The sequence below is a fragment of the Schistocerca nitens genome, chromosome 5 (genome assembly GCF_023898315.1).
Source record: "Schistocerca nitens isolate TAMUIC-IGC-003100 chromosome 5, iqSchNite1.1, whole genome shotgun sequence".
NCBI lineage: Eukaryota > Metazoa > Arthropoda > Insecta > Orthoptera > Acrididae > Schistocerca > Schistocerca nitens.
In genome coordinates this window covers 308,257,984-308,285,437 of record NC_064618.1, presented here as the reverse complement: position 1 = coordinate 308,285,437, position 27,454 = coordinate 308,257,984, and the positions used below count along the sequence as shown (strand labels likewise).

The 27,454-nt window shown below is 42.3% G+C and overlaps 1 protein-coding gene across 2 annotated transcripts in view; it reads left to right on the top strand.

Moving 5' to 3' along the window:
- The window catches only part of LOC126259476 (adhesion G protein-coupled receptor A3), a 198,581-nt gene that overhangs the window by 47,274 nt on the left and 123,853 nt on the right, over positions 1-27,454 (top strand). The window contains exons 4-6 of one of the 2 annotated variants that reach the window (XM_049956313.1): positions 16,185-16,256; positions 16,491-16,562; positions 16,998-17,211. In XM_049956313.1, the coding sequence (XP_049812270.1) occupies positions 16,185-16,256; positions 16,491-16,562; positions 16,998-17,211 (358 nt within the window). The remainder of the gene's footprint in view (positions 1-16,184; positions 16,257-16,490; positions 16,563-16,997; positions 17,212-27,454) is intronic. The other variant, XM_049956314.1, reaches the window with a different exon arrangement.

Below are 27,454 nucleotides of genomic sequence, written 5' to 3'. Positions count from 1 at the left end.
TTATTTGGATGCTTATTTTGTGCATACAAATTGAGTTTTCAGTTGTAATTCTGCTCTTTGAACTAGAATTTATTCTCTCTTGATTGTACACTGTTCACTTTTGGTTCTGAATTTACTATTGGCATTGTAAAACTGACCAACATTTTATCCCAATTGTACCATTGTTTCATATTCTTTTGGTTTTTAGTTAGGAACACAGTCATGATTTAAAATATATTTCATGAAAAGCTGCAGTAATATAAAAAGTTTAGGTTGCTACTCACCATAAGGAGGAACCATTGAGTGGGAAACAGCCACATTGAGAAAAAAAGGCTAAGAAAAAAAGGCTACTAGATATTAATAATATCTAACAATCTTTTTTCAGTGTGATTAATAATATCTGGCCATCTTTTTTTCAATGTGCCTTTCTGCCACTCTGTGATGAGTATCAGTTAAACCTTTTCATAGTGTTGTCACTCTTTGCTGGAGTTTACATTTTTTCATGGAATGTTATGGACTTCCTTGGAATTATTTATTTATTGATTATTTCAATGTGCAGGGTGCCGCAAGCAGTTTTCTTCCACTGCAGAAATTTATTAAAGTATTAGTGCTTGTAATACAAAGAATACCAGCCAGATTGTGTGGAAGTAGCAGCTATTACCGGTTGATGCTGGTAATGCATGATTTTTCATAAATACATACTGTGGCAGTGCATATTATTATTACTGTTCGGCAGTTACTATTAACAGCAACACTCATTGACATGCTGGTAAATTTTCACTGCTTTCTGAAACCATCCTTTCTTCAGTGCTTTTGTTGCATCCTGCCACAGGTCCAGTCCACCAATACAGAGTTGGCAAGGCCTGCGCAATATGAACATTGAAGACTGTGAATCGTGATGTTGTTTTAATTATTCTAACCAACCTTTATAGTGGAGATGCAGAAACTCCTTGGCTGCTTAGAATAGTGTAGGCAAGTAGTGGCAAAGAGTTGGTTTTGGCAGGAATGATGTGCCGAAGTAGCAGGTTATTAATTTAATTTAAACAGATTCATTTCTCATAAACATGTTGACATGTGAGGTGTCTGACCAAGTAGCCCTTGGTATACATTATAAAGTCAGATAGTTTCCCCTAGATTCAGTTAGAACCTCTTCTCAAGATCCTACTCTCGCTACACACACTACAATTTCTATCAGAGATGAGTGCATTTATTGCTACTTGTTCTGTGAAGTACTGCTTCACTAGTCACTTGGGCTAAATAATACTAGTTAACAAATTTAAACTTCTTTCTGCATCTGGTTTGCAAATAAGTGGATTTACCTAATTTTGGGGTGCTGAATACACTGGTAAAATCAGTTTTTTCTCTACATCACATTTTGTAGATACACAGCAGAATAAAAAATGGCAATAGCAAAAATTGACGAAATTAAGTCAAACAAAAATACACATTCAGAATGTGTGAAATCAATACTATTTTGTATGTATGTATGGGCATGATGCCAATAAAAGGTCCTAATTAGTTCAGAAGATGTTTTCACCTTTAATTGTCTTTGGTTTCTGAAAAATTTGACAATGGAGCTCTTCATTTGTTTGCCATTTCATCACTCTCCCTAACAAGGCCCCAGCCCCAGCCATAGTCACCCATCATCGAAGGTTTCCAATGGCCTTGGTAACGATGTTCCATGATAAGAATGTCTTGGTGAAAGCATTCACCACGCTTATCACTTATGGCTCCCAAATTTTCCGGGAAGAAATCAAGGCGAAAAATTAAAAAGTGAATTTTAAGCGACATTCTACACCCCTTATTCTTATAGTTGTCCAACCCATCATTTACAATGGTAACATAGTTTTTGTCTGTTCTGCTACCCAAAAAGCCCTTCACAATTGCTTTATAAGAAGACCAAGCAGCTAATTGGACATCTGTGAGTTTGGTATCAAAGGTTGGATCTTTCAGTAATTTTCTTATTTGTGATTCAGCAAATATGCCTTCTTTCAGCTTTGCCTCGCTTAGTTTGGGAAACTTTTCTTTTAAGTGATTGAGGGCCTCACCCTCTTAATCCAGAGCTTTTACAAAGTTCTTGACAAGGCCCAACTTGATATGAAGGTGAGACAAAATTATTTTATTTGGCTCAACCAATGGGGTATTGTTCATATTTACGTTTCCAGGAATATATGACTTCCTTATAGGCCATTCCTTGACTGTATAGTGGTTCTTGGTGTCAACGGCTGTCCCAAAAGCACAAAAAGCAGCAGTATTTCGTGAATCCAGCATATAAATCTGTAAGGAGTGCAATAACTTTTAAATCACAGCAGAGCTGCCATTCATGATCCTTATATTTGATTGCCTCTAGCAGCAAAGCCATGGTTTCAATAAGTGTCTTTCATGTCAACTGCGTAAGCCAAAAGTACCATTGGAAATGCATTGCCTTTATACAGTAGCACTGCTTTCAAGCTGGTTTTACTGGAGTCAATAAATAGTTGCCACTCCTGTAGATTATGTTGTACACCTAGCTTCATCATCAGACCATTGACATCTCTACATACACACATTGAATTCTGCCTATGGTAATATTGAGCGAAAGAAGCACCTCTTCATCTGACACAGGAAATTTTTGTCCCTGGAGCTAGAATGTTCCGTTGTTGCAGTCTCGACCCCAAGAGTTCAGCTTGCTGTTTCGAAAATTTTAGATCGCGAACCAAATTGTTCAATTCCTTTTGATTAAAGAGCTGAGGTGAAGTGTCATGATATTGAGGGCAGTACACTTCTATATGTTCAGTACTTTCTGATTCACTTGACATGGTGTCGGGTTCTGTGACTTTCCAGTTACAGACAAGAACAGGAAACCCCTCATCTTGGGGCACAGATAAATGCACTGAAGATATATTTGGATACTTTATTTTATGCCTAGTTTTGCTTGAATGTCCCGAAATATTTGTAAGACACAAGTAACAGTCTGAATAATGGTCTTTAGGCTCATACCACACCATTGGAACAGTGAATGGCATGGCTCGGCGTTTTCATTTCAACCACTTGGTTAAGGTTGCTGTACAGGTTATGCAGGCAGTATGAGGTGCCAAATTTTTATCTTGATCACCAACAGGACAATCAGAATACAATTTATATGCCCATCTTCTGTTTCTTCGTCCTCGGTGGCTCCCATCCCTTCCCCTCCAGGGACCGCTCCTTCTCCTCGGCCAGGAAGACATCCTCTTCTCTGGCTCCTGCTAGAGAAGACTGCCAGTCTCGCTAGCGGGATGAAAGCAGAGCTCACCATCTGCAGCATCGTCGACAGGACTGACTGTGGACCTTTGGTACAGAGCCGAGTGGAGGGTCTGAATCAGAGGCTGAGATGGTTCTGCGACCGTGTGGGCTGCAGATTCCTCGACTTGCGCCATAGGGTGGTGGGGTTTCGGGTTCCGCTGGATAGGTCAGGAGTCCACTACACGCAACAAGCGGCTACACGGGTAGCAGGGGTTGTGTGGCGTGGGCTGGGCGGTTTTTTAGGTTAGATGGCCTTGGGCAAGTACAGAAAGGGCAACAGCCTCAACGTGTGCGGGGCAAAGTCAGGACATGCGGGGACCAAGCAGCAATCGGTATTGTAATTGTCAACTGTCGAAGCTGCGTTGTTAAAGTACCGGAACTTCAAGCGCTGATAGAAAGCACCGAAGCTGAAATCGTTATAGGTACAGAAAGCTGGCTGAAGCCAGAGATAAATTCTGCCGAAATTTTTACAAAGGTACAGACGGTATTTAGAAAGGATAGATTGCATGCAACCGGTGATGGAGCGTTCGTCGCTGTTAGTAGTAGTTTATCCTGTAGTGAAGTAGAAGTGGATAGTTCCTGTGAATTATTATGGGTGGAGGTTACACTCAACAACCGAGCTGGGTTAATAATTGGCTCCTTTTACCGACCTCCCGACTCAGCAGCGTTAGTGGCAGAACTACTGAGAGAAAATTTGGAATACATTTCGCATAAATTTCCTCAGCATGTTATAGTCTTAGGTGGAGATTTCAATTTACCAGATATAGACTGGGACACTCAGATGTTTAGGACGGGTGGTAGGGACATAGCATCGAGTGACATTATACTGAGTGCACTATCCGAAAGTTACCTCGAGCAATTAAACAGAGAACCGGCTCGTGGAGATAACATCTTGGACCTACTGATAACAAACAGACCTGAACTTTTCGACTCTGTATGTGCAGAACAGGGAATCAGTGATCATAAGGCCGTTGCAGCATCCCTGAATATGGAAGTTAATAGGAATATAAAAAAAGGGAGGAAGGTTTATCTGTTAAGCAAGAGTAATAGAAGGCTGATTTCAGACTACCTAACAGATCAAAACGAAAATTTCTGTTCCGACACTGACAATGTTGAGTGTTTATGGAAAAAGTTCAAGGCAATCGTAAAATGCGTTTTAGACAGGTACGTGACGAGTAAAACTGTGAGGGACGGGAAAAACCCACCGTGGTACAACAACAAAGTTAGGAAACTACTGCGAAAGCAAAGAGAGCTTCACTCCAAGTTTAAACGCAGCCAAAACCTCTCAGACAAACAGAAGCTAAATGATGTCAAAGTTAGCGTAAGGAGGGCTATGCGTGAAGCGTTCAGTGAATTCGAAAGTAAAATTCTCTGTACCGACTTGACAGAAAATCCTAGGAAGTTCTGGTCTTACGTTAAATCAGTAAGTGGCTCGAAACAGCATATCCAGACACTCCGGGATGGTGATGGCATTGAAACAGAGGATGACACGCGTAAAGCTGAAATACTAAACACCTTTTTCCAAAGCTGTTTCACAGAGGAAGACCGCACTGCAGTTCCTTCTCTAAATCCTCGCACAAACGAAAAAATGGCTGACATCAAAATAAGTGTCGAAGGAATAGAAAAGCAACTGGAATCACTCAACAGAGGAAAGTCCACTGGACCTGACGGGTTACCAATTCGATTCTACACAGAGTACGCGAAAGAACTTGCCCCCCTTCTAACAGCCATGTACCGCAAGTCTCTAGAGGAACGGAGGGTTCCAAATGATTGGAAAAGAGCACAGGTAGTCCCAGTCTTCAAGAAGGGTTGTCGAGCAGATGCGCAAAACTATAGACCTATATCTCTGACGTCGATCTGTTGTAGAATTTAGAAGATGTTTTTTGCTCGAGTATCATGTCGTTTTTGGAAACCCAGAATCTACTATGTAGGAATCAACATGGATTCCGGAAACAGCGATCGTGTGAGACCCAACTCGCTTTATTTGTTCATGAGACCCAGAAAATATTAGATACAGGCTCCCAGGTAGATGCTATTTTTCTTGACTTCCGGAAGGCGTTCGATACAGTTCCGCACTGTCGCCTGATAAACGAAGTAAGAGCCTACGGAATATCAGACCAGTTGTGTGGCTGGATTGAAGAGTTTTTAGCGAACAGAACACAGCATGTTGTTATCAATGGAGAGACGTCTACAGACGTTAAGGTAACCTCTGGCGTGCCACAGGGGAGTGTTATGGGACCATTGCTTTTCACAATATATATAAATGATGTAGTAGATAGTGTCGGAAGTTCCATGCGGCTTTTCGCGGATGATGCTGTAGTATACAGAGAAGTTGCAGCATTAGAAAATTGTAGCGAAATGCAGGAAGATCTGCAGCGGATAGGCACTTGGTGCAGGGAGTGGCAACTGTCCCTTAACATTGACAAATGTAATGTATTGCGAATACATAGAAAGAAGGATCCTTTATTGTATGATTATATGATAGCGGAACAAACACTGGTAGCAGTTACTTCTGTAAAATATCTGGGAGTATGCGTGCGGAACGATTTGAAGTGGAATGATCATATAAAATTAATTGTTGGTAAGGCGGGTACCAGGTTGAGATTCATTGGGAGAGTGCTTAGAAAATGTAGTCCATCAACAAAGGAGGTGGCTTACAAAACACTCGTTCGACCTATACTTGAGTATTGCTTATCAGTGTGGGATCCGTAACAGATCGGGTTGACGGAGGAGATAGAGAAGATCCAAAGAAGAGTGGCGCGTTTCGTCACAGGGTTATTTGGTAACCGTGATAGCGTTACGGAGATGTTTAATAAACTCAAGTGGCAGACTCTGCAAGAGAGGCGCTCTGCATCGCGGTGTAGCTTGCTCGCCAGGTTTCGAGAGGGTGCGTTTCTGGATGAGGTATCGAATATATTGCTTCCCGCTACTTATACCTCCCGATGAGATCACGAATGTAAAATTAGAGAGATTAGAGCGCGCACGGAGGCATTCAGACAGTCGTTCTTCCCGCGAACCATACGCGACTGGAACAGGAAAGGGAGGTAATGACAGTGGCACGTAAAGTGCCCTCCGCCAAACACCGTTGGGTGGCTTGCGGAGTATAAATGTAGATGTAGTTGTAGTTGTAGATGGGGTTCCCTGTCGGAACATCCCTCCCTGGCTTGCAACGTCTGATCAGACGAGAGACCCACACTCCAAGGGCCCCAAAGCCACTCGCTCTCTGTCTGATCCTGACATCACTGCCACCTATTCTCTTGCTGATAGTGAGTGCCTTCAACTCCCTCCAAGAGAGAAGAAGCAGCACAAGTCAAAGGACAAGGCTTCCCCAACTTCCCAGGGGGCTTTGCCCCCTCCTCCTCATCCCAAAGCAGACTCAGTTTTTATGGATGTCACCCCATCCTTGTTGGTGATGATCACTGACCGAGTGGCATGACCTCCTCTCAGCTTCTTTACATCTAACCTGGACTCTCACGACATGATAATCCATTGGAATTGCAACAGGTATTATTGTCACCTACTACAATGCCTTGTTTTCTCCTGTTCTCTGTTCTGTCTAGCTCTTCAAGAAATGCACTTCTGTGATGACCACTCTCTAATGTTTCATGGTTGTTGGGCATTCTGTCAGAACCGTGCTGGCACCAGGATAGTGTCTGGAGGGGTCTGCACTTTGGTTCACACTGATGTCATTAGTGACTGGATCCCTATTCGTACCAATCTGGAAGCAATAGTAGTTAGAGTGCAAAAGACTCCAGCAGTCACCATTTGCAATGTGTACCTTCATCCAGGTGAGCCACTTCCTTATGTTGAATTGTCCACCTTAATACAGCAACTCCTGCCTCTGTATCTCCTCTATGGGGATTTCAATGCACACCACCCCTTGTGGGGAGTGCCACTTCGACAGGTAAGGTTCTTGTAATTGACCAACTTATTACAGACTTTGATTTGTGTCTTCTCAATGATGGTTCCCCTACCCACTTCAGTGCCTCTCACGACCTCCTCCCCTGCTCTTGTGGCTTTCCTGCGTTGGTCAACCCATGATGATCTGTGTGACAGTGACCACTTTCTGGTCTGTCATTTCCCTGCCACCACCAGGCAGACAGGCTCCCACGCCGGCCAGAGTGGCCGAGCAGTTCTAGGCACTACAGTCTGGAACAGCGCGACCGCTATGGTTGCGAGTTTGAATCCTGCCTCGGGCATGGATGTGTCTGATGTCCTTAGGTTAGTTAGGTTTAAGTAGTTCTAAGTTCTAAGGGACTGATGACCTCAGAAGTTAAGTACCATAGTGCTCAGAGCTATTTGAGCCATTTGACATGGCCCCAGGCCCAGATTCCATCCACAACCAGATGATCCAACACTTGGACATTATGCAGATGCAATGTCTACTCAGGGTCTTCAATCCCATTTGGCTCACAGGTACCTTCCCCTCAAAATAGTGAGACAGTACAGTTATCCCCATCCTTAAGCACAGGAAGAACCTAACAGCTCTTTACAGCTACCACCCGATTAGTCTGACGAACGTACTTTGTAAACTGTTTGAGAGGATGGTTAGCTTCTGATTGTGTTGGGTACTCGAATCTCAGGCCCTTTTGTCCTCATATCAAAGTGGCTTCAGGGAAGGACCATCTCCAACTGATCATTTACTCAGGTTGGAAACTGCAATCTGACAGGCTTTTACTAACCACCGGCACCTTGTGGGCTTCTTTGATCTACATAAGGCATACGACATAGCTTGGCACCATCTCATTTTAGTTACCCTCCATGACAGGGGCTTTCACGGCCCTCTTTCAATTTTTATCTGTGAGTTATTATCCCTCCGCCTCTTTGGGATTCAAGTTCGCACTTTACTCAGCACCTCTCAGGTTCAGGAATGTCCCACTGGGTTCTGTGTTAAGTGTCACACTCTTCCTCATAGCCACGAATGGGCGTGCAACCTTTGCTGGGCTTTCGGTGGTTATCCTGGCATTGTATGTCGATGATCTTTGCTTCTGGTGCAGCTCCCACTCGGTAGCATCTGCTGAGTGCCGGCTCCAAGGTGCCATCCAACGGGCCTCTGCGTTGGCTCTCTCCCGTGGTTTCCAGTTTTCTCCCTCCAAAATGCAGGTTATGCATTTTTGTCATCGACCCACAGTGCATCCTGATCCCGAACTTTATTTAAGTGACCAGCTCCTAGTGTTGTAGCACAGTCCCATGTCTTGTGCCTTATTTTTGACAAAAAGCTAACTTGGCTGCCCTGTATTCGCCACCTGAAGACTATACGCGTGTGGAAACTTACTGTTCTCAGCCTCTTGGCCCACACATCTTGGGGTGCAGACTGTGCTACTCTTCTCCATCTTTACCATGCTGTGGTCTTGTGCAGACTAGATTACGGTAGTCAGGTTTATGGCTCAGCAGTGGGAAGGCCGGTTGGAATGCATCTCACTTCCCTCTGTTGAGATCTGCACCCACTGGAATGCGCCCCATGTATTTCCTCCCCCACCCCCTTGCCCATCTTCGATGTTGCCTAGACCAAGGATGTGGACCGACCTGTTCCAAGGTCCAAAGGTCTCTGTCGCCCCTATGGTCTTCTGGCGTCTTGTATGTCCCATCCTCCCAGAGTTCCAGAGTGCTACAACTTCTACATTGATGGTTCTAAGACAATAGATAAAGCGGGATAGGCTTTCACGTCTCCTACCGGCTTAGAACTCCATTTATTGCTGGGATCATGTGCGCTGCTAGTCATTAACAGAGCCCTCCATTTTGTTACTCGGGCGTCCCTCCACAGTGTTTTAATATGTACCAACTCAGTGAACAGCCTGCATACAATCAACCGATGCTAGTCTTGTCACCCTTTGGTCTTTGCTATCCAAGACCTTCTCTCTGCCCTTGGCCACGGTGCGTGCTCAGTTGTCTTTCTATGGGTCCCAAGTCATGTGGGTATCCCAGGGAATGAACTGGCTCGCTGTTTGGCTAGAGAAACAGATACTTACCCCCATTCTCTTTAATGATTCCAGCTGTGGATATGCAGATCTATGTCAAATCTTTCTGTGATTTTTTTCCAGTTTTGAGATTTGGTCTACCCTTTTATGCCTTCTACAATGTGTGTTTCAACTTCCTCGTTTTATAGTGTGACGCCTCTGACAGGATCCATCCACGTTTAGCTGACCCTCTCTTTTTCATGGGTAACTTTGGACTCATCTGATTGACAACCTCACCGTTAAGTTCCCATAACCTCTCTCAATTAATATATCAATCAGTGCCCAGCCTACAACATCTGACATCGTAATGAAGGGTAGTCACCAAACCCCGTGACATCTGGATACGGTTTCACCTTCGTTTTGCCATGTGTTGGAAACACTCACCATAGCACTCCTGGAACACATGACAAGTCGTACAGTTTCTGAAATGCTCATGCCGAGCCTCTGGGCCATCACAATCTGCCTTCAGTCAAACTCTGATAGGTTGCACACCTTCCTCATTCTACACACAGACAGCACGCTCACTGATAGTACATGCACCACACGTGTCTGACTAGCAGTCATTCCTCACCAGGTGATGCTGCTATTTCCTGGGCATGTTTATATCGATAGTGGGTCGGTGGTATAATGTTCTGACTGGTCAGTGTAACATACTTGATTTCAGTAGCTGCTTCACTACCTGAGCCATCTGGACCTTTCCTCCACCACCAGCTCTCCTGAATTTTGCAGATGGGAGTTATCCTTACAACAGATTCTCCACTCCCAAAATTATCCTGACCTCAACCTTCAGTAACCTGCTGTCCACACACACTGCACCCTGTCCTATTGCCTCCTCCCTATTCTCGTCCTTTCATCCTCTTAATGTGCCGCCCTCAACTTATGCACCTGCCCGTCTTTCCCCATCCTCGCTCCTCTCCTTTTTCGCTCCCCATGTCCCCTCCCCTCTCCCTACCTCACAGCCTTCAGCCTTCTGATCCTGTACCAGTTGGCAATCTAGACCCTGCATGCTCTGTCTGACAGGGCTCTACTCTCCTCCTTCCTATACCCTGCTATCCCCCCCCCCCCCCCCCTCGCCCCTTCAGATTGCTGCTTCCATTTTACGTGACAGTTGCATGTCAATCTGAGCTGCCAGAGATGGCAGTCATGTGCTTGAGTTGTGCTTGCTTCTGTGGATGAATGAATTTGTGTGTTCGTGTGTGTGTGTGTGTGTGTGTGTGTGTGTGTGTGTGTGTGTGGTTCTTTTTCTGAAGGCTGTGGCCAAAAGCTAAGGTGTCTTTTCATTACGTCTGTCTGCAACGCAGTGTGTCATCTTTAGAGTGATTAACAATTTATCGTTTCTTTAAATTGTTCATATTCCAACCTGGATGTCCACTGTTTGATTTTACCTAATGGCTTTTCTTCCATTTACTGTTCTCTGTAGCATTACTCTTATCATCTTCTGCTCTTTCAGCAGAAGAAACCTCAAAACAAATCCTGACCTAATCATCCTACCTGCATTTTAAGATTCCACCACTGTTGGTATGAGTCAAAGTGCCTGCCTGGCAGAATATCTCTGCCAATTATCTGACACCACCTCTTATAAACTTTGCCAGAATGACGCCATCCCAGAAGTCCAACATAATGTCCAATCCCTTCCATAAAATGTCCCCTGAATCCATTTCCCCCATCACTCCTATGACACCCCCCACACCCACCTTTCGCATGCTCCCCAAAATCCACAAACCCAACAACCCTGTATGCCCCATTGTAGCTGGTTATTGTGCCAGCCATCATTGACAAACACCTCCAACCAATTGTCCATAATCTAGCCTCCCATGTCAAAGATACCAAGCACTTTCTTCGCCGAGTGTCTGCCATCCCCACCCCTTTATTTCCTGGATCCCTACTCATCACTGTTGATGGCACTTCCCAATACACAAACATCTCTCATACCGATAATCTTACCACTATTGAACATTACCTTTCCCGACGTTCATTAGACTCCAAACACAATACTTCATTCCTCATACACCTTATTAATTTTACCCTAACTCACAACTACTTCAGGTTGGAAGGGAAGGTACACATAGGAATGCACAACACAGCCGTGGACACTTGCATGACACTCTCCTATGACAGCATGTTTATGGGCCATCTAGAGGAGACCTCCCTAGCCTCACAAAATGCCAAACCCATAGTGTGGCTCAGCTTCATTGGTGATATCTTAATGATCTGGACTTGGGCAAAGACACCCTGTCTTCATTCCTTCACAACCTCAACACCTTCTCTCCTCATTTTGATTTGCAGCTCCTTGTATTGGCTGTGTTTGCAGTTAAGTTGGATGTGAGGCCCACCAGTTACGCAAAACATCATTTTTTCTCAGCACCCAAACATGTTTCAGCACCACTGCCATCATCAGTGGGTTTTCGTTTTTATTTATTCTGCAATGTGAACATGCACATCAAATGTTGAGGTATTTACAAAAAGAAACGATCTGTTGTTTGAACTAAAGATGCACATAATTTTATGATCATTTAACAAATATGTTCACATTGCAGAATAAATAAAAATTAAAACTCACTGATGATGGCACAGTGGTGCCGAAACATGTTTGGGTACTGAGAAAAAACGGTGTTTTGCATAACTAGTGGACCTCACATCCAACAACCTTCTCTCCTGTTTACTTCACCTGGTCCTCCTCAACCCAGTGTGCCACCTTCCTGGATGTTTACCTGCTCCTGCCTGATGGCTCTATCCATACTTCTGTCCACATTAAACCCATTGCCTGCATTTCGGCAACTGTCATCCCTTCCACTCCAAAGCATCCCTTTCGTACAGCCTGATCACCCAGGGATGACCTAGTCCACAGACAGATCTCATGCACGATTTCTACATCTACATTGATACACCAAAATCCACCTAACAGTGCATGGCAGAGGGTATGCCGTACCCCTACTAGTCATTTCCATTCCTGTTCCACTTGCAAATGCCATGAGGGGAAAAATGACTTGTCTATATGCTTCCGTATGAACCCTAATTTCTCATATCTTATCTTCATTGTCCTTACATGCAGTATATGGTGGAGGCAACAATCATTCTGCAGTCAGCTTCAAATGCTGGTTCTTCAAATTTTCTCAATAGTGTTCCTTGAAAAGAATGTTGTCTTTATCCAGAGATTCCCATTTGAGTTCCCGAAGCATCTCCATAACACTTGGATGTTGTTCGAAGCTACCAGTAACAAATCTAGCAGCTCGCCTCTGAATTGCTTCGATGTCTTCCTTTAATCCAACCTGGTAAGGGTCCCAAACACTTGGGCAGTACTCAAGAATAGCCTGCACTACCGGCCTGTATGCCGTCTCCTTTAAAGATGAACCACACTTTCCCAGAATTCCCCCAATGAACCAAAGTTGACCATTTGCCTTTCCTACCATGATCCTCACTTGCTCGTTCCATTTGATATCGCTGTGCAACGTTATGTGCAGGCATTTAAACGATGTGATGGTTTCAAACAGGACACTATTAATATGGTATCTGAACGTACTGAATTTGTTTCTCCTACTCATCTGCATTAACATACATTTCTCTACACTTAGAGATAGCTGCCATTCATCACACCAACTAGAAATTTTGTCTAAGTCACCTTGTATCCTCCTACAGTCACTCAACTTCGACACCATACTGTACACCTCAGCATCATCAGCAAACAGCCATAGATTGTTACCTACCCTGTCTGCCAAGTCATTTATGTATACAGAGAATATTAGTGGTCCTGTCACACTTCCCTGGGGCACCCCTGACGTTACCCTCATCTCTGATGAACACTTGCCATCAAGGACAACATATTGGGACCAATAACTTAAGAAGTCTACAAGCCACTCACATGTCTCTGAATCAATTCCATATCCTTGTACCTTCTTCAACAGCCTCACAACACATTCTCAGTTCTTGAATTATCCCATTCTCGGCCTTTGGTAACCTCGTATACCCACAACTTCCAACCTCTCTGTCTTATCACCTCCTAATTATTCTCGTCCACTCACCCTCTTTGCGTGCTGTTCTCTACCAGCGCACTCACCCATCTTTTTCCTTCTTCGCTCCTCTCCTTTTTTGCTGCTACCAGTGCACTTGCATGTCTTTCCCCTTCCTCACTCGTCTCCTTTTTCACTCCCTGTTTCCCCCTCCCCCCTCCCCTTCTCCCTGCCCCACAGCTTTCTGACACTGTGCGTGTTGGCAATCTAGTCCCTGCACACTTTGTCAGACAACACTCTTCTCTCACCCCACCCGTACACTGCTATCCATTCTCTGCCCATTCCAGATTGCTACTTCCATTCTACATGGCTGTTGCATTCTGGTTCAAGCTGCTGGAGATGGCAATCATGTGCTTGCTTGTGCGCATGAATGTGCATGTATTTCCTTCCCTGAATAAGGCTTTGCCCAAAAGCTAATGTTTAAGTGTCTTTTCGTTGTACTTGTCTGCAACTCAACATGTCACTTTAATGGAAGTAGCAGTTTATCTATTTTTCTTATATTGTTGATATTCCAACATTGAGTTTCCATTGTTTGATTTTGCATCACTTTGAATTTTTGTAAAGATCTGATTTCATATTGGTGTAGAATTTTTTGGACAGTGTTTGATTTAGATCACTGCATCGCCTTCAAAGAGTATCACGTTAATGTTCATATTGCCCAGAAGGTCATTAATATACAACATGCAAATCAAGGGTCGCCACACACTTCCTAGGGGCACTTGTGAAGAAGGTACTTCTGCTGAAGACTGTCCATCCAAAAAAAACATACTACACACATTTAAAAAAGTGTTGCATCATCCCAGTTCCCAGAACCCCTTAAAACAGACGTTGACTGTAGATATTGTATCACAGACACAGTCCCTATGACTGTTCAGAGATGTCACTAAACCTGCCCAAAGATGTAAACAACCATGCATGAGCAGCACCTCTTAGATGGAAGGGGTCTGACAGCTGATCAGTTCCAGTCACTCCACTAGAAAGGAGGTACAAGGCTCATGTTGTCTGTAGTTCAACCATGCCTAGAAGGTCAATATCACGGTTCGATCACATCCATATTGTTACTTTGTGCCAGGAAGGACTCTCAACAAGGTAAGTGTCTAGGTGTCTCGGAGTGAACCAAAGCAATGTTGTTGGGACGTGGAGGATATACAGGAGACAGGAACTGTCGATGACATGCCTCGCTCAGGCCACCCAAGGGCTACTACTGCAGTGGATGACCGCTACCTACGGATTATGGCTCAGAGAAACCCTGGCAGCAACACCACCATGTTGAATAATGCTTTTCGTGCAGCCACAGGACGTCATGTTACGACTCAAACTGTGTGCAATAGGCTGCATGAAGCGCAACATCACTCCCGACATCCATGACGAGGTCCATATTTGCAACCACGACACCATGCAGAGCAGTACAGATGGGCCCAACAACATATGCTGAATGGACCGCTCAGGATTGGCATCACGTTCTCTTCACCGTTGAGTGTCACATATGCCTTGTCTGGCTAGACAATCGTCGGAGACTTGTTTGTAGGCAACCAGGTCACACTGAACGGCTTAGACACACTGTCCAACGAGTGCTACAAGGTGGAGGTTCCCTGCTGTTTTGGGGTGGCATTGTGTGTGGCCGACATACACCACTGGTGGTCATGGAAGGCACCGTAATGGCTGTACGATGCATGAATGCCATCCGACCAATAGTGAAACCATATCAGCAGCATATTGGCAAGGCATTCGTCTTCATGCATGACAATTTGCGACCCCATCGTGCACATCTTGCAAATAACTTCCTTCAGGATAATGTCATCGCTTGACTATAGTGGCCAGCATGTTTTATAGGCATGAACCCTATCGAACATGCCTAGGATAGACTGAAAAGGGTTGTTTATGAACAACTTGACCCACCAACCACTCTTAGGGTTCTACATCAAATCACCGTGGGACAATCTGGACCAACAGTGCCTTGATGAACTTGTGGATGGTATGCCATGATGAATACAAGCATGCGTCAGTGCGAGAGGACGTGCTACTGAATGATAGAAGTACTGGTGTGTACAGCAATCTGCACCGTAACCTCTGTAGGTCTCACTGTATGGTGGTCCAACATCTAATGTGTGGTTTTCATGTGCAATAAAAAGGGCGGAAATGATGTTTATATTGATCTCTGTTCCAATTTTCTGTACAGGTTCCGGAACTCTCATAACCAAGGTGATGCAAAACTTTTTTGGTGTGTTAATATCCTCCCCACCAAGCAATCCTCAACTCATAAATTTTCTTTGATATCCCAGTTAATCATACTTTTGTTGTTGGTGAGGTACTGAATCTAATGCTTTTCGGAAGTCAAGAAATATTGCACCTACCTAATTGCCATGACCCACAGCTTTCAGTATATCATGTGAGAAAAGAGCAAGTTGGGTTTCATAAAATCAGTGTTTTTAGGATCAAAGCTAGTTGACATGGAGGAATTCATTCTGTTCGATATACCATATTATCTTTGAGCTCAGAATACCAGTATTTTACAACAGAAATGAAAGCTGAGATGAGATTGGACAGTAGTTTCAATTATAGATCATCACCAGGTTAGTTAGTATTTTAAGTACAGCATGGAAAGCCATTTGTTGAGATCAGACTTACAAGCGAGCCATGTGACTTGTTTGTATGTCGTATTAGTGAACTCAAGTATTTATGGAGCCATGATGCTGATACAGTGGGCTCTAGTGTCTTGCTTGCATGTCTGATGTCAGTGAACTGCCCTTGCTCACTATATAATACTGTGTTGATCTGATGATCATCTAATATCAAAACTAATCATAAATGAAGAATACTGACATAGCATTTGTCGGTAATTTAGAGATTGTTGGGTCATTAGAGAACTGTGAATCACTGCCTGCAAACTGGAAAAAGCGGGTTGGGGGAAGTAGAAATACTGGCTTCCTTGTGTAAACTACTTCGATATCTTGCCATAATATGTTTTCCTCTTTTTCAGAGATTTGTCTGCAAACAGACTAGGGAGAATTGACTACACTGTTTTTGATGGACTTGAAAATTTAGAGAAGTTGTAAGTGGATATGAACAATTTAAGTATGTTTGAATGGTGTGGGCTGATTTTGTATCCATTAAAGATTTATGAAATTTGCATGCTGTACTGATTTTTTTTGAAAGTGCATGAAAAGGAAGTAGTAATGGAAAACATCAGCATGTGTTGTTAGGCAAGTTTGATTTACTAGTGTAAAGTTTTATTCTTTTTGAGAATCATGCATTGCTTTCTTTAACTTGATGTTTTCTTTTTCAGGAAACTTAATCAGAACCGTTTAATGAGGATACGTGAAGGGACATTTGATAACTTATTTGCTTTAAAGCAGTTGTAAGTAAAAAACTCCATTTGTATGTGTTTGGCAGGTTCAGGCTCTTTTTTCTTTAGTTTATTAATGTTTACTTGACTGTTGTAAACAAACAGTTTATATGCCTATCTGCTAATAAAATTTAAGACTAGTGTGGCTCAAATATTGTAACTTGAATTTTGCAGTTTCAGATTTTTCCCAGAAATTAGTGTTTACTCATTACAACTTCATTTATTCAAATACACTGTAAGGAATAGTACAGAACACAGTGATATTTCAGAGCTGTCGTGAAGTGTCTAGAAACTAAAAAAAAATCTGCAGATTTGACTGATTTACTTGCAAAATATATTTTAAATAGTTATTCATATTTATTCTCAGAACTTATTTAAAAAAAAAGAGTTGTTAATGTTAAAATTCAATACATGTGAGGAAAGTATGATTTTTTTCATTGGATTCAGGGACATCTCGGATAATCCGTTACACTGTGACTGCCAAATGAGCTGGATTTTAACATGGGCTCAGAATATGTCAGTGAAGATTTCACCAATGGCCAAATGTGATTCGCCAGGATCTTTAAAAGGCCATCTACTACGGAAACTTCAGCCAGACACAGACTTTCCTTGTGATGTTCAGTCATTGGATCTTCTTGAATTGCAACCCTCTCATGATCAGGTTATATTTAAATTCTTTGTGTAAAAGATATTTATGTGTAATTTTAACAGAAACCAAAATTTTCATTATCTCTCATATTTCTGACATGTTTTACTTGCAATGAAGTACTGTCAGCAGTTGCATAGAGAAATTAATGTGAACAGTGTGTCATTTCACGTATTACTGAAATATATATGTTGGAATATACACTGTACCTTCAAAATTGGATACAAGTTGTTGTTGCATGGTTGGCTTATTTTTTAGTGTTTACAATAGTGGCCACAAAAACACTCATGTTCAGAAAAAAATAGAACACCTTGAACAATTATATATAGGACATTCATATTCACAGGACATGTACATTAGTATGTTCTGCAGAAATGATTAGCATGTGAACAATGTCGGCCCACGGGTTCAAGGTCAGCATTGATTTCGTGGCGTGACACCACCTACTGGTAAGATGTCATTGTCCTTATGAACCGAAGGTAATGGATCAGTGTGACTTGAGCAGATGTACAGGATGTCTCACAGATATTTGCATGAACCATACCATCAAATCAGTGAGTTTGACTGAGGACGCATTATTTGCATGAGAGAATGTGATGCATCCATCCGGGAAATTGCTGCTCATGTGGGACAAAGAGTTTCGGCAGTGCAATGACTGCATGCAGAATGGTTCATAGAAGATCATAGAATGTGACAAGATGGGTCAGGTTGCACCACCCTGTCCACCCCTGGAGAAGGCAGGCACCTCATCTGAATGGCATTGCAGGACAGATATGCGTCCTCCTTAGCACTGCCACAACAGTGGAACAGTATAACACATCACACAGTGTCAGGGGTGACAGTCCGTCACCGTTCATTGTGGAATGGATTACTTCTCTGCCTACCTTTGCTGAATGTGCAGAAACATGCTAGATGGCAATGGTGTATGGAACATTGTGGGACAGTGGCAAGAATGGTGTCAGATAGTGTTTTTGGATGAATCCGGGTTCTGTTTGTTTGAAAATGATAGCCGCACTTTGGTTTGCTGCAGACAGGGGGAGTGGCATCACAATGACTGCAGTCACCCAAGACATACAGCGCCAGCTCAAGGCCTCATGGTGTGGGATGCTATCGGGTACAACCACAAATCACAGTTGGTATCCAGGGCACTGTGACCAGGGTGACCTACATGAATGACATCCTGTGACCTATAGCTATACCCTTTCTGCACCACAACCCCAGATGCTATTTTTCAGCAAGACAATGCACGACCACATGTTTCTGCATGAATATGTGTCTTCTTGATGTCACAGGATGTCAGCCTTTTCCCTGGACCACCAGACTCGTCACCAATCAGAAATGTGTGGGATATGGTGAAACAACGGGTGCAGCAATATGACCCAAAGCCAACCACCACAGATGAACTTTAGAACAAAGTGAATGCAGCATAGGTGGCTTTTCCCCAGGACACCAATTCACACATTATTCTCATCGATGGCATCACACATGGAACAAGTTATCAGGGCCAATGGCGGACCCTGTGCCTACTAGGCAACAGGACTTGTGCTGAACCAAGGTGACTGAAATGCTAATCATTCTGCTGAACATATTAATGTCTGTGTCGAGTGAGTATGAACATCCTGTCTCTAGTCGTTCAAGGTTTTCTGTTTTTTTCCGAACATGAGTGTATCTGAAGCACATCTAAACAAAAATGAAAAGTCTTCCTACTGTAATAAGCCCTTTGTATAGCTCTGTGTGAGAAATAATTAAGATGCATTACGCTTAGAATTGTTTCAGTGCACATGAAAAGCCATTTACTAATAGTGTATATTTGACTTCTTTACTATGGTTAAAATTAATGAACATCAATAAATAGTGAAGTTAAAAGAAGATTTGCATTTTATTGAATGTGACTGAATGAATATACCATATATACGTGAATAATCAGTACCATTGAATAATCCAAGTACCCTAGTTTTAGGGGGAAGAAAAAGGAAATATTGGCTTTAATTAGTGTTTTATTTACAAAAAAAAATTCTAAAATAATGATTCTATTCATTATCACTTTCATCACCACCACTAGCAGAAGAATCATTGTTGTCTTTGCCATCTTCCCATAGAGCATCGTCTTTGGTTCTGTCCAGTGAATGTATGATACAACATTTTTAAAGGATTTTTCTACCAGTTGTAGTGGAATGGAGCCCCATGAACATTTCACTCACAAATCTGTAACAAATCCAGCCGCTTGATTTTTCCGCTCAACATGAACTTGCGGTTTTCATCAGCCATCCATTGTGTTTAGTACTGTTTAAGTGCAGCTTTGAGTGGCCTATTAATACTCACATCTAATGTTTGCAGGATATATGTTAGGCCTCCACGAGTAATGAACAAGTCAATTTTCCTGTTTTGTAACTTGTCTCGCACTTCCTTAATTGCATGTCTGCGGGAGCTGCCCAGGATCATCATGTTGCAAGGATAAAGTAGTGAATATTCATCACTACATGATAATTTGCACTGCGAACATTCCTATACATTATTGCAAATTGGTAAGGTGGATTAATTGGCAGGCTGTTTTGAGATGCTGCTCGACAACACCGTGAACTGGAAAGGTGAATCCAGCTTAATGATAAGAACTAGCCACAATAAGAAGCAAAGATGTACCATGATTGGTGCAAGTTACCACTTTGTGATTTAAAAAAAAAAAAAAAAAAAAAAAAAAAAAAAAAAAAAACCGCACCAGGGCAACATAGCCAAGCATGTGTCACCCATCCTTTCAGATTCACTCTCACCAATATGCCTTTTAGTGATATTTTCAGAAAACTACCATAAAAAGTGCTAATTTTTGTCCACCGCTGTACAAATTTGCTTTTCATTGTTACCTGTTCATATCATGATGCTGGATTCCCATTTTCTGTTCATGGTGTTGTCGAGTGGCATCTCAAAATAGACTTGTGCTTGATCTGTGTTACCAATTTGCAATAATATATAGGAATGTCTGCGGCGCAAATTTATTACATAGTGGTGCAAACTCGTAATAACGGTGAAACCAGTGAGCAATGGTAATTATATTCTCTAAGCCTAATATGTTTTGACTGAAAAACCTTGATAGCCAGCCCTGGCTAGTTTTGAAACCAGTGAGGCTAAAGGCTTTGGCTAAAGACGGTGCTTCAAGGTGGCACATTTCACTAGTCACTGTGCATCCATATTGTTGCTTCTTAACTGCATAATTTCAGAGCCATTTTTCAATGTCTGGATGATTTGCTATTTGACCATGAAACACTTGGTGATTAGTTTATTTCTTTGGTTTTTTCTCTACTCGTGAGTACAACCTTCGCACATATCGTGCTTTCGTTACACTGCAGTGTTTACGTTCTATTCTTCTTCTTCAGTAATTTTAAGTTTATTATTACTATTATTATTATTCTTTCTTTTCTCAGACGTTATGTATGGTCAAAAAATGGAAAGTGACGCGGACCTTGATCAAGTGTGCCTTCTTTTTAACTGTACGGTTTTTATTATTATTATTATTATTATTATTATTATTATTATTATTTAGCTGTATATGAGCGATAACAAGAACTTGTGGCCGTAATTAACAAGTTAACGTGCGGTTTATACTTCACTTTTAATATATTAGTGACACATCTCAGACTGAGGCCGCAACAACACTACAGGAGGATCTATTGTTAGAGGTGGAATAGTACCAACCGTATTACAATTAATCCATACATCCCAGTATTTCATCCTTAAATTTTGGAAAAATATGTCTGCTTGTGTCTGTGTATGTGCAGATGGATATGTGTGTGTGTGTGTGTGTGTGTGTGTGTGTGTGTGTGTGTGCGAGTGTATACCTGTCCTTTTTTCCCCCTAAGGTAAGTCTTTCCGCTCCCGGGATTGGCGTGACTCCTTACCCTCTCCCTTAAAACCCACATCCTTTTGTCTTTCCCTTTCCTTCCCTCTTTCCTGACGAAGAAACTGTTGGTTGCGAAAGCTTGAATTTTGTGTGTGTGTTTGTGTGTCTATCAACCTGCCAGCACTTTCGTATGGTAAGTCAAAACAAAGATGATGTGACTTACCATACGAAAGCGCTGGCAGGTCGATAGACACACAAACAAACACAAACATACACACAAAATTCAAGCTTTCACAACCAACAGTTGCTTCATCAGGAAAGAGGGAAGGAAAGGGAAAGACGAAAGGATGTGGGTTTTAAGGGAGAGGGTAAGGAGTCATTCCAATCCCGGGAGCGGAAAGACTTACCTTAGGGGGAAAAAAGGACAGGTATACACTCGCGCACACACACACACACACACACACACACACACACACACACACACATATCCATCCGCACATACACAGACACAAGCAGACATATTTTTCCAAAATTTAAGGATGAAATACTGGGATGTATGGATTAATTGTAATACGGTTGGTACTATTCCACCTCTAACAATAGATCCTCCTGTAGTGTTGTTGCGGCCTCAGTCTGAGATGTGTCACTAACATATTAAAAGTGAAGTATAAACCGCACGTTAACTTGTTAATTACGGCCACAAGTTCTTGTTATCGCTCATATACAGCTAAATAATAATAATAATAATAATAATAACCGTACAGTTAAAGGAAGTCACACTTGATCAAGGGCCGCGTCACTTTCCATTTTTTGACCATACATAACGTCTGAGAAAAGACTTGTCATTTCATATGTAAAATGTTACAGTTACCATATATATATATATATATATATATATATATATATATATATATATATATATATATAAAGATGATGTGACTTACCAAATGAAAGTCCTGGCAGGTCGACAGACACACAAACAAATACAAACATACACACAAAATTCAAGCTTTCGCAACAAACTGTTGCCTCATCAGGAAAGAGGGAAGGAGAGGGAAAGACGAAAGGATGTGGGTTTTAAGGGAGAGGGTAAGGAGTCATTCCAATCCCGGGAGCGGAAAGACTTACCTTAGGGGGAAAAAAGGACGGGTATACACTCGCACACACACACACATATCCATCCACACATATACAGACACAAGCAGACACATTTAAAGACAAAGAGTTTGGGCATATATATATATATATATATATATATAGAGAGAGAGAGAGAGAGAGAGAGAGAGAGAGGGAAACATTCCACGTAGGAAAAATATATCTAAAAACAAAGATGATGTGACTTACCAAATGAAAGTGCTGGCAGGTCGACAGACACACAAACATACACACAGAATTCAGGCTTTCGCAACAAACTGTTGCCTCATCAGGAAAGAGGGAAGGAGAGGGAAAGACGAAAGGATGTGGGTTTTAAGGGAGAGGGTAAGGAGTCATTCCAATCCCGGGAGCGGAAAGACTTACCTTAGGGGGAAAAAAGGACGGGTATACACTCGCGCACACACACACGTATCCATCCACACATATCCTCCCTATTTCTTCCTCAGCAGTATTCTGCTGCCCATCCAACCTGCGCAATATCTGTGTCCGTGTCTATTCCACCCCTGCTCCCAGCAACCCATTGCCCTACAACTCACATGTCTGCAATAGACTTAGATGTAAGACCTGTCCCATCTATCCTCACACTACCACATACTTCAGTCCTGTCACATGCCTCTCCTTTTCATCAAATGTAGCACCATCTGTGAAAGCAGTCATGTGATCTACCATTTTAGCTCTGTCCACTGACATTGATATGACTACCAGCGAGCTAGAATTAGCTTCTTTAATCACAAAAATAGTCCTCTGTCAACTGTCTGATGACAATTTCTCAGATCAAAATCTGGAATAAAAGAACGAAACTCTGTTGTTCATGTTTCTATTCATGAGTGTGTCGCAGGCACTAAAAAGCTGTTTGTCCACACAATGACCACTGTCAAACTGTGGCCACCCAGTTGCTGAGCATTCCACCCATCATCATGTGCTTGACATCAACAACTGCTTCACGGCCTGTGCCATCTAGATTCATGCCATCAACAACATCTTTTCTGAATTGCACAAATGGGAACTCTCCCTGCAACATGCCTTTCATTCCCACAATCACGTTGGTCTCAGATTTTGTTAGTCATGACTTTTATTTCCACTCCAGCACTGCACATGCCTTCAATACACCAAAGTACCAGCATAGTCCTTTTCATTTCTCTCTTCTCCACCTTCGCGCTCCCTCCCCCCCCCCCTCCCCAACTCCCATATCCACCCCAGCACAGACCCCCCCCCCCCCCCCCCAATGCTCCACCTAGTAGCTTACTGTTCTGTCCCTGTCGTGTTCCTGCATACTCCTACAGGCAACACTAGCATGTTTTCCCACCCTACCCTGCCATATCTCCCCCCTCCTTGCCCCATACCTCTTGTGTACCCAAACCCAACTTTGCCAAGACTGCTGTTCACCTCAGACACAGTCACAGTTGGACCTTTGCTTTGTCTACCTCTGATGAAGGGCTCTGTCCAATAGCTGATAAGTTCTGGCAATCTTTTTTCAATGTTTCTTTCTGCCACTCAGTTCCCCCTTCATGTGGCGAGCAGCAATCCATCCATTTCATATTGTTTTTATAAGAGAATAACAACAATTTTAAAAGGATGGATTGCTACTCACCTTGTGGTGGAAGCATTGAGTGGCAGACAGGCACAATGAAAAAGATTGCTAGATATTATTCAGAAATCAGAGTAAGTCCTTCATCACATGTAGACAGTTGAACTCTTCACAACTTACACATGCATGCTGCCACTGTCGTCTCTGAGCTCTAAGGCCCGATTAGGCTTAGTCTGAAAGCTGAATAATATCTAGCAGTCTTTTTCATTTTGTCTGTCGGCCATTCAACACCACCTCTATGTAGTGAGTAGCAATGTATGCTTTCCATTCACTGATATGAGAATTGTAGATATAATTCTAATGATATTGTTTTCACACATGTTTTGAATGGTTGACAGTTGAATTGAAATAATTCATCAGACATTACTAAACACTCAGTTTCTGTGTAATATGTTTTACTCTGAAATTATTCCAAATTATAAAATTCAGTGCAGTGTGAAAAATTTTAAGTGCTTAGGAGCACACAAGCCAATGTTGTGTGGCCAACAAGAGTATCTTGCCTCTTTGAACAACAAACCATGGTAATTGAAACTTGTGCCTTAGTTTCTTCATAATATATTGTATCTGCAGCACATTTTCACTCTCTTGGTGTCTGCCAGAAATTCACCATTTTAGTTTAGAAGGTCATCTAGTTCCGAATCATTTTTCAAGAGTTTCTCAGTTTCTTAAGTTTGATAATTGGTACCTATCACCCATTTATCTCAGTTTCACTATTTACATTTTTTACACTCATATCAATGCAGAAAGATGTAAATATAGATTGACACAGAGAAAGAGGGACATATGAAGTTGATGTTAGCAGCCCTGCAGATGTGAAATAAGTGGGGAAAAACACCATATTGTCAAGTACTAACAGATGTATAGTTGCGGAGGAGTGGTGCAGAGCATGCATTCACTGTGAGTGCATATTACCGGCACGGTGACAGCGTGACAGCTGCACAAAAGTGTTTTTCAGCACCATTACGGAATCCCGCCCTGCCGTTACGTTCCTTCTTCACACACAATCAAAACATGAGTTTATGAATTTGAAGATATTGGTTTGGCTTTGAAAATAAAATAGAGCCTAGTATATGTGTGTATCATTTTATATATTTCAGAAAACATTGATGCTGTGTAAGCTGCAGTGGTAAGGAGTTCTGGTTGTTTTGAGCGAAAAATTGCCTAGTCATTGGAGCTCGGGCGCTGGAGCATGCGAAGAATACTCCATAGCCTTAATTCCATCCTTACGAGGTTCATATTGTTCAAGAACTAAAACTTAATGATTCTGTGTTGCAAATACAATGTTGTGAAAACTTATCGATTAGAATCAGTGAAGATGCTAACTTCATTGAAAACTTCTGGATGTCAGATGAAGTCAATTTTTCACCTAAGTGGATACATGAATAAACAGAACATGCATTACTGGGTTCAGACAAATCCTGTCACGCTTCACTATTGTCAGCTGCACAAGTTTCTGCATGGTATACAGTGTCATATTGTGGAGTGATAGGCTGTTACTTCTTTGAAGATGAAGGCTCTGCTGTCAGAGTGATACCCCAACATTATGTCAATATGATACAGGCATTTTTAACAGCTCCCTTCTCTTCCAAATCTTGACATTCAGCACACTTGGTTCCAACAAGATGGAGCCACCACACACATTGGTTGCTGTGAAATATCTGGGGATCACATAATTTCAAGGAATGCTGACATCGCTTAGCTGCTCTGATGTCCAGACATCTCAGTCTGTGAGTGCTTTTGTTGGGGACGTCTGAAGAGTGTTGTACACCAGATTAAACCATCAGACCTTGCTTAGCTCAAGACTCAGGTTGCATGTAAGTTGCCAACATCTCCAAGAACACATTGTGCTGTGCTGTGCAAATTCTTCAGAATTAAAGTACTAAATGTGTATGGTGAAACGGGTGGTGATACAATTTTTAAAAGTGATCCCTAATGAAATGGTAGAATTCATGTTTCAGCATCATAACGGGGGGCAGGGACAAAGAATCCAGTGAAATTTTTTTAAGTGCTTTATCTGAAAACTACCTTGAGCAGTTAAACAGAGAACCGACTCGTGGCGATAACATATTAGACCTTCTGGTGACAAACAGACCCGATCTATTTGAAACAGTTAACGCAGAACAGGGAATCAGCGATCATAAAGCAGTTACGGCATCGATGATTTCAGCCGTAAATAGAAATATTAAAAAAGGTAGGAAGATTTCTCTGTTTAGCAAAAGTGACAAAAAGCAGATTACAGAGTACCTGACGGCTCAACACAAAAGTTTTGTCTCAAGTACAGATAGTGTTGAGGATCAGTGGACCAAGTTCAAAACCATCGTACAATATGCGTTAGATGAGTATGTGCCAAGCAAGATCGTAAGAGATGGAAAAGAGCCACCGTGGTACAACAACCGAGTTAGAAAACTGCTGCGGAAGCAAAGGGAACTTCACAGCAAACATAAACATAGTCAAAGCCTTGCAGACAAACAAAAATTACGCGAAGCGAAATGTAGTGTGAGGAGGGCTATGCGAGAGGTGGTCAATGAATTCGAAAGTAAAGTTCTATGTACTGACTTTGCAGAAAATCCTAAGAAATTCTGGTCTTATGTCAAAGCGGTAGGTGGATCAAAACAAAATGTCCAGACACTCTGTGACCAAAATGGTACTGAAACAGAGGATGACAGACTAAAGGCCGAAATACTAAATGTCTTTTTCCAAAGCTGTTTCACAGAGGAAGACTGCACTGTAGTTCCTTCTCTAGATTGTCACACAGATGACAAAATGGTAGATATCGAAATAGACGACAGAGGGATAGAGAAACAATTAAAATCGCTCAAAAGAGGAAAGGCCGCTGGACCTGATGGGATACCGGTTCTATTTTACACAGAGTATGCGAAGGAACTTGCCCCCCTTTTTGCAGCGGTGTACCGTAGGTCTCTAGAAGAGCGTAGCGTTCCAAAGGATTGGAGAATGGCACAGGTCATCCCCATTTTCAAGAAGGGACGTCGAACAGATGTGCAGAACTATAGACCTATATCTCTAACTTCGATCAGTTGTAGGATTCTGGAACACGTATTATGTTCGAGTATAATGACTTTCCTGGAGACTAGAAATCTACTCTGTAGGAATCAGCATGGGTTTCGAAAAAGACGGTCGTGTGAAACCCAGCTCGCGCTATTCGTCCACGAGAGTCAGAGGGCATAGACACGGGTTCACAGGTAGATGCCGTGTTTCTTGACTTCCGCAAGGCGTTCGATATAGTTCCCCACAGTCGTTTAATGAACAAAGTAAGAGCATGTGGAATATCAGACCAATTGTGTGATTGGATTGAGGAGTTCCTAAATAACAGAACGCAGCATGTCATTCTCAATGGAGAGAAGTCTTCCGAAGTAAGAGTGATTTCAGGTGTGCCACAGGGGAGTGTCATGGGACCGTTGCTGTTCACAATATACATAAATGACCTGGTGGATGACATCAGAATTTCACTGAGGCTTTTTGCAGATGATGCTGTGGTGTATCGAGAGGTTGTAACAATGGAAAATTGTACTGAAATGCAGGAGGATCTGCAGCGAATTGACGCATGGTGCAGGGAATGGCAATTGAATCTCAATGTAGACAAGTGTAATGTGCTGCGAATACATAGAAAGAAAGATCCCTTATCATTTAGCTACAAAATAGCTGGTCAGCAACTGGAAACAGTT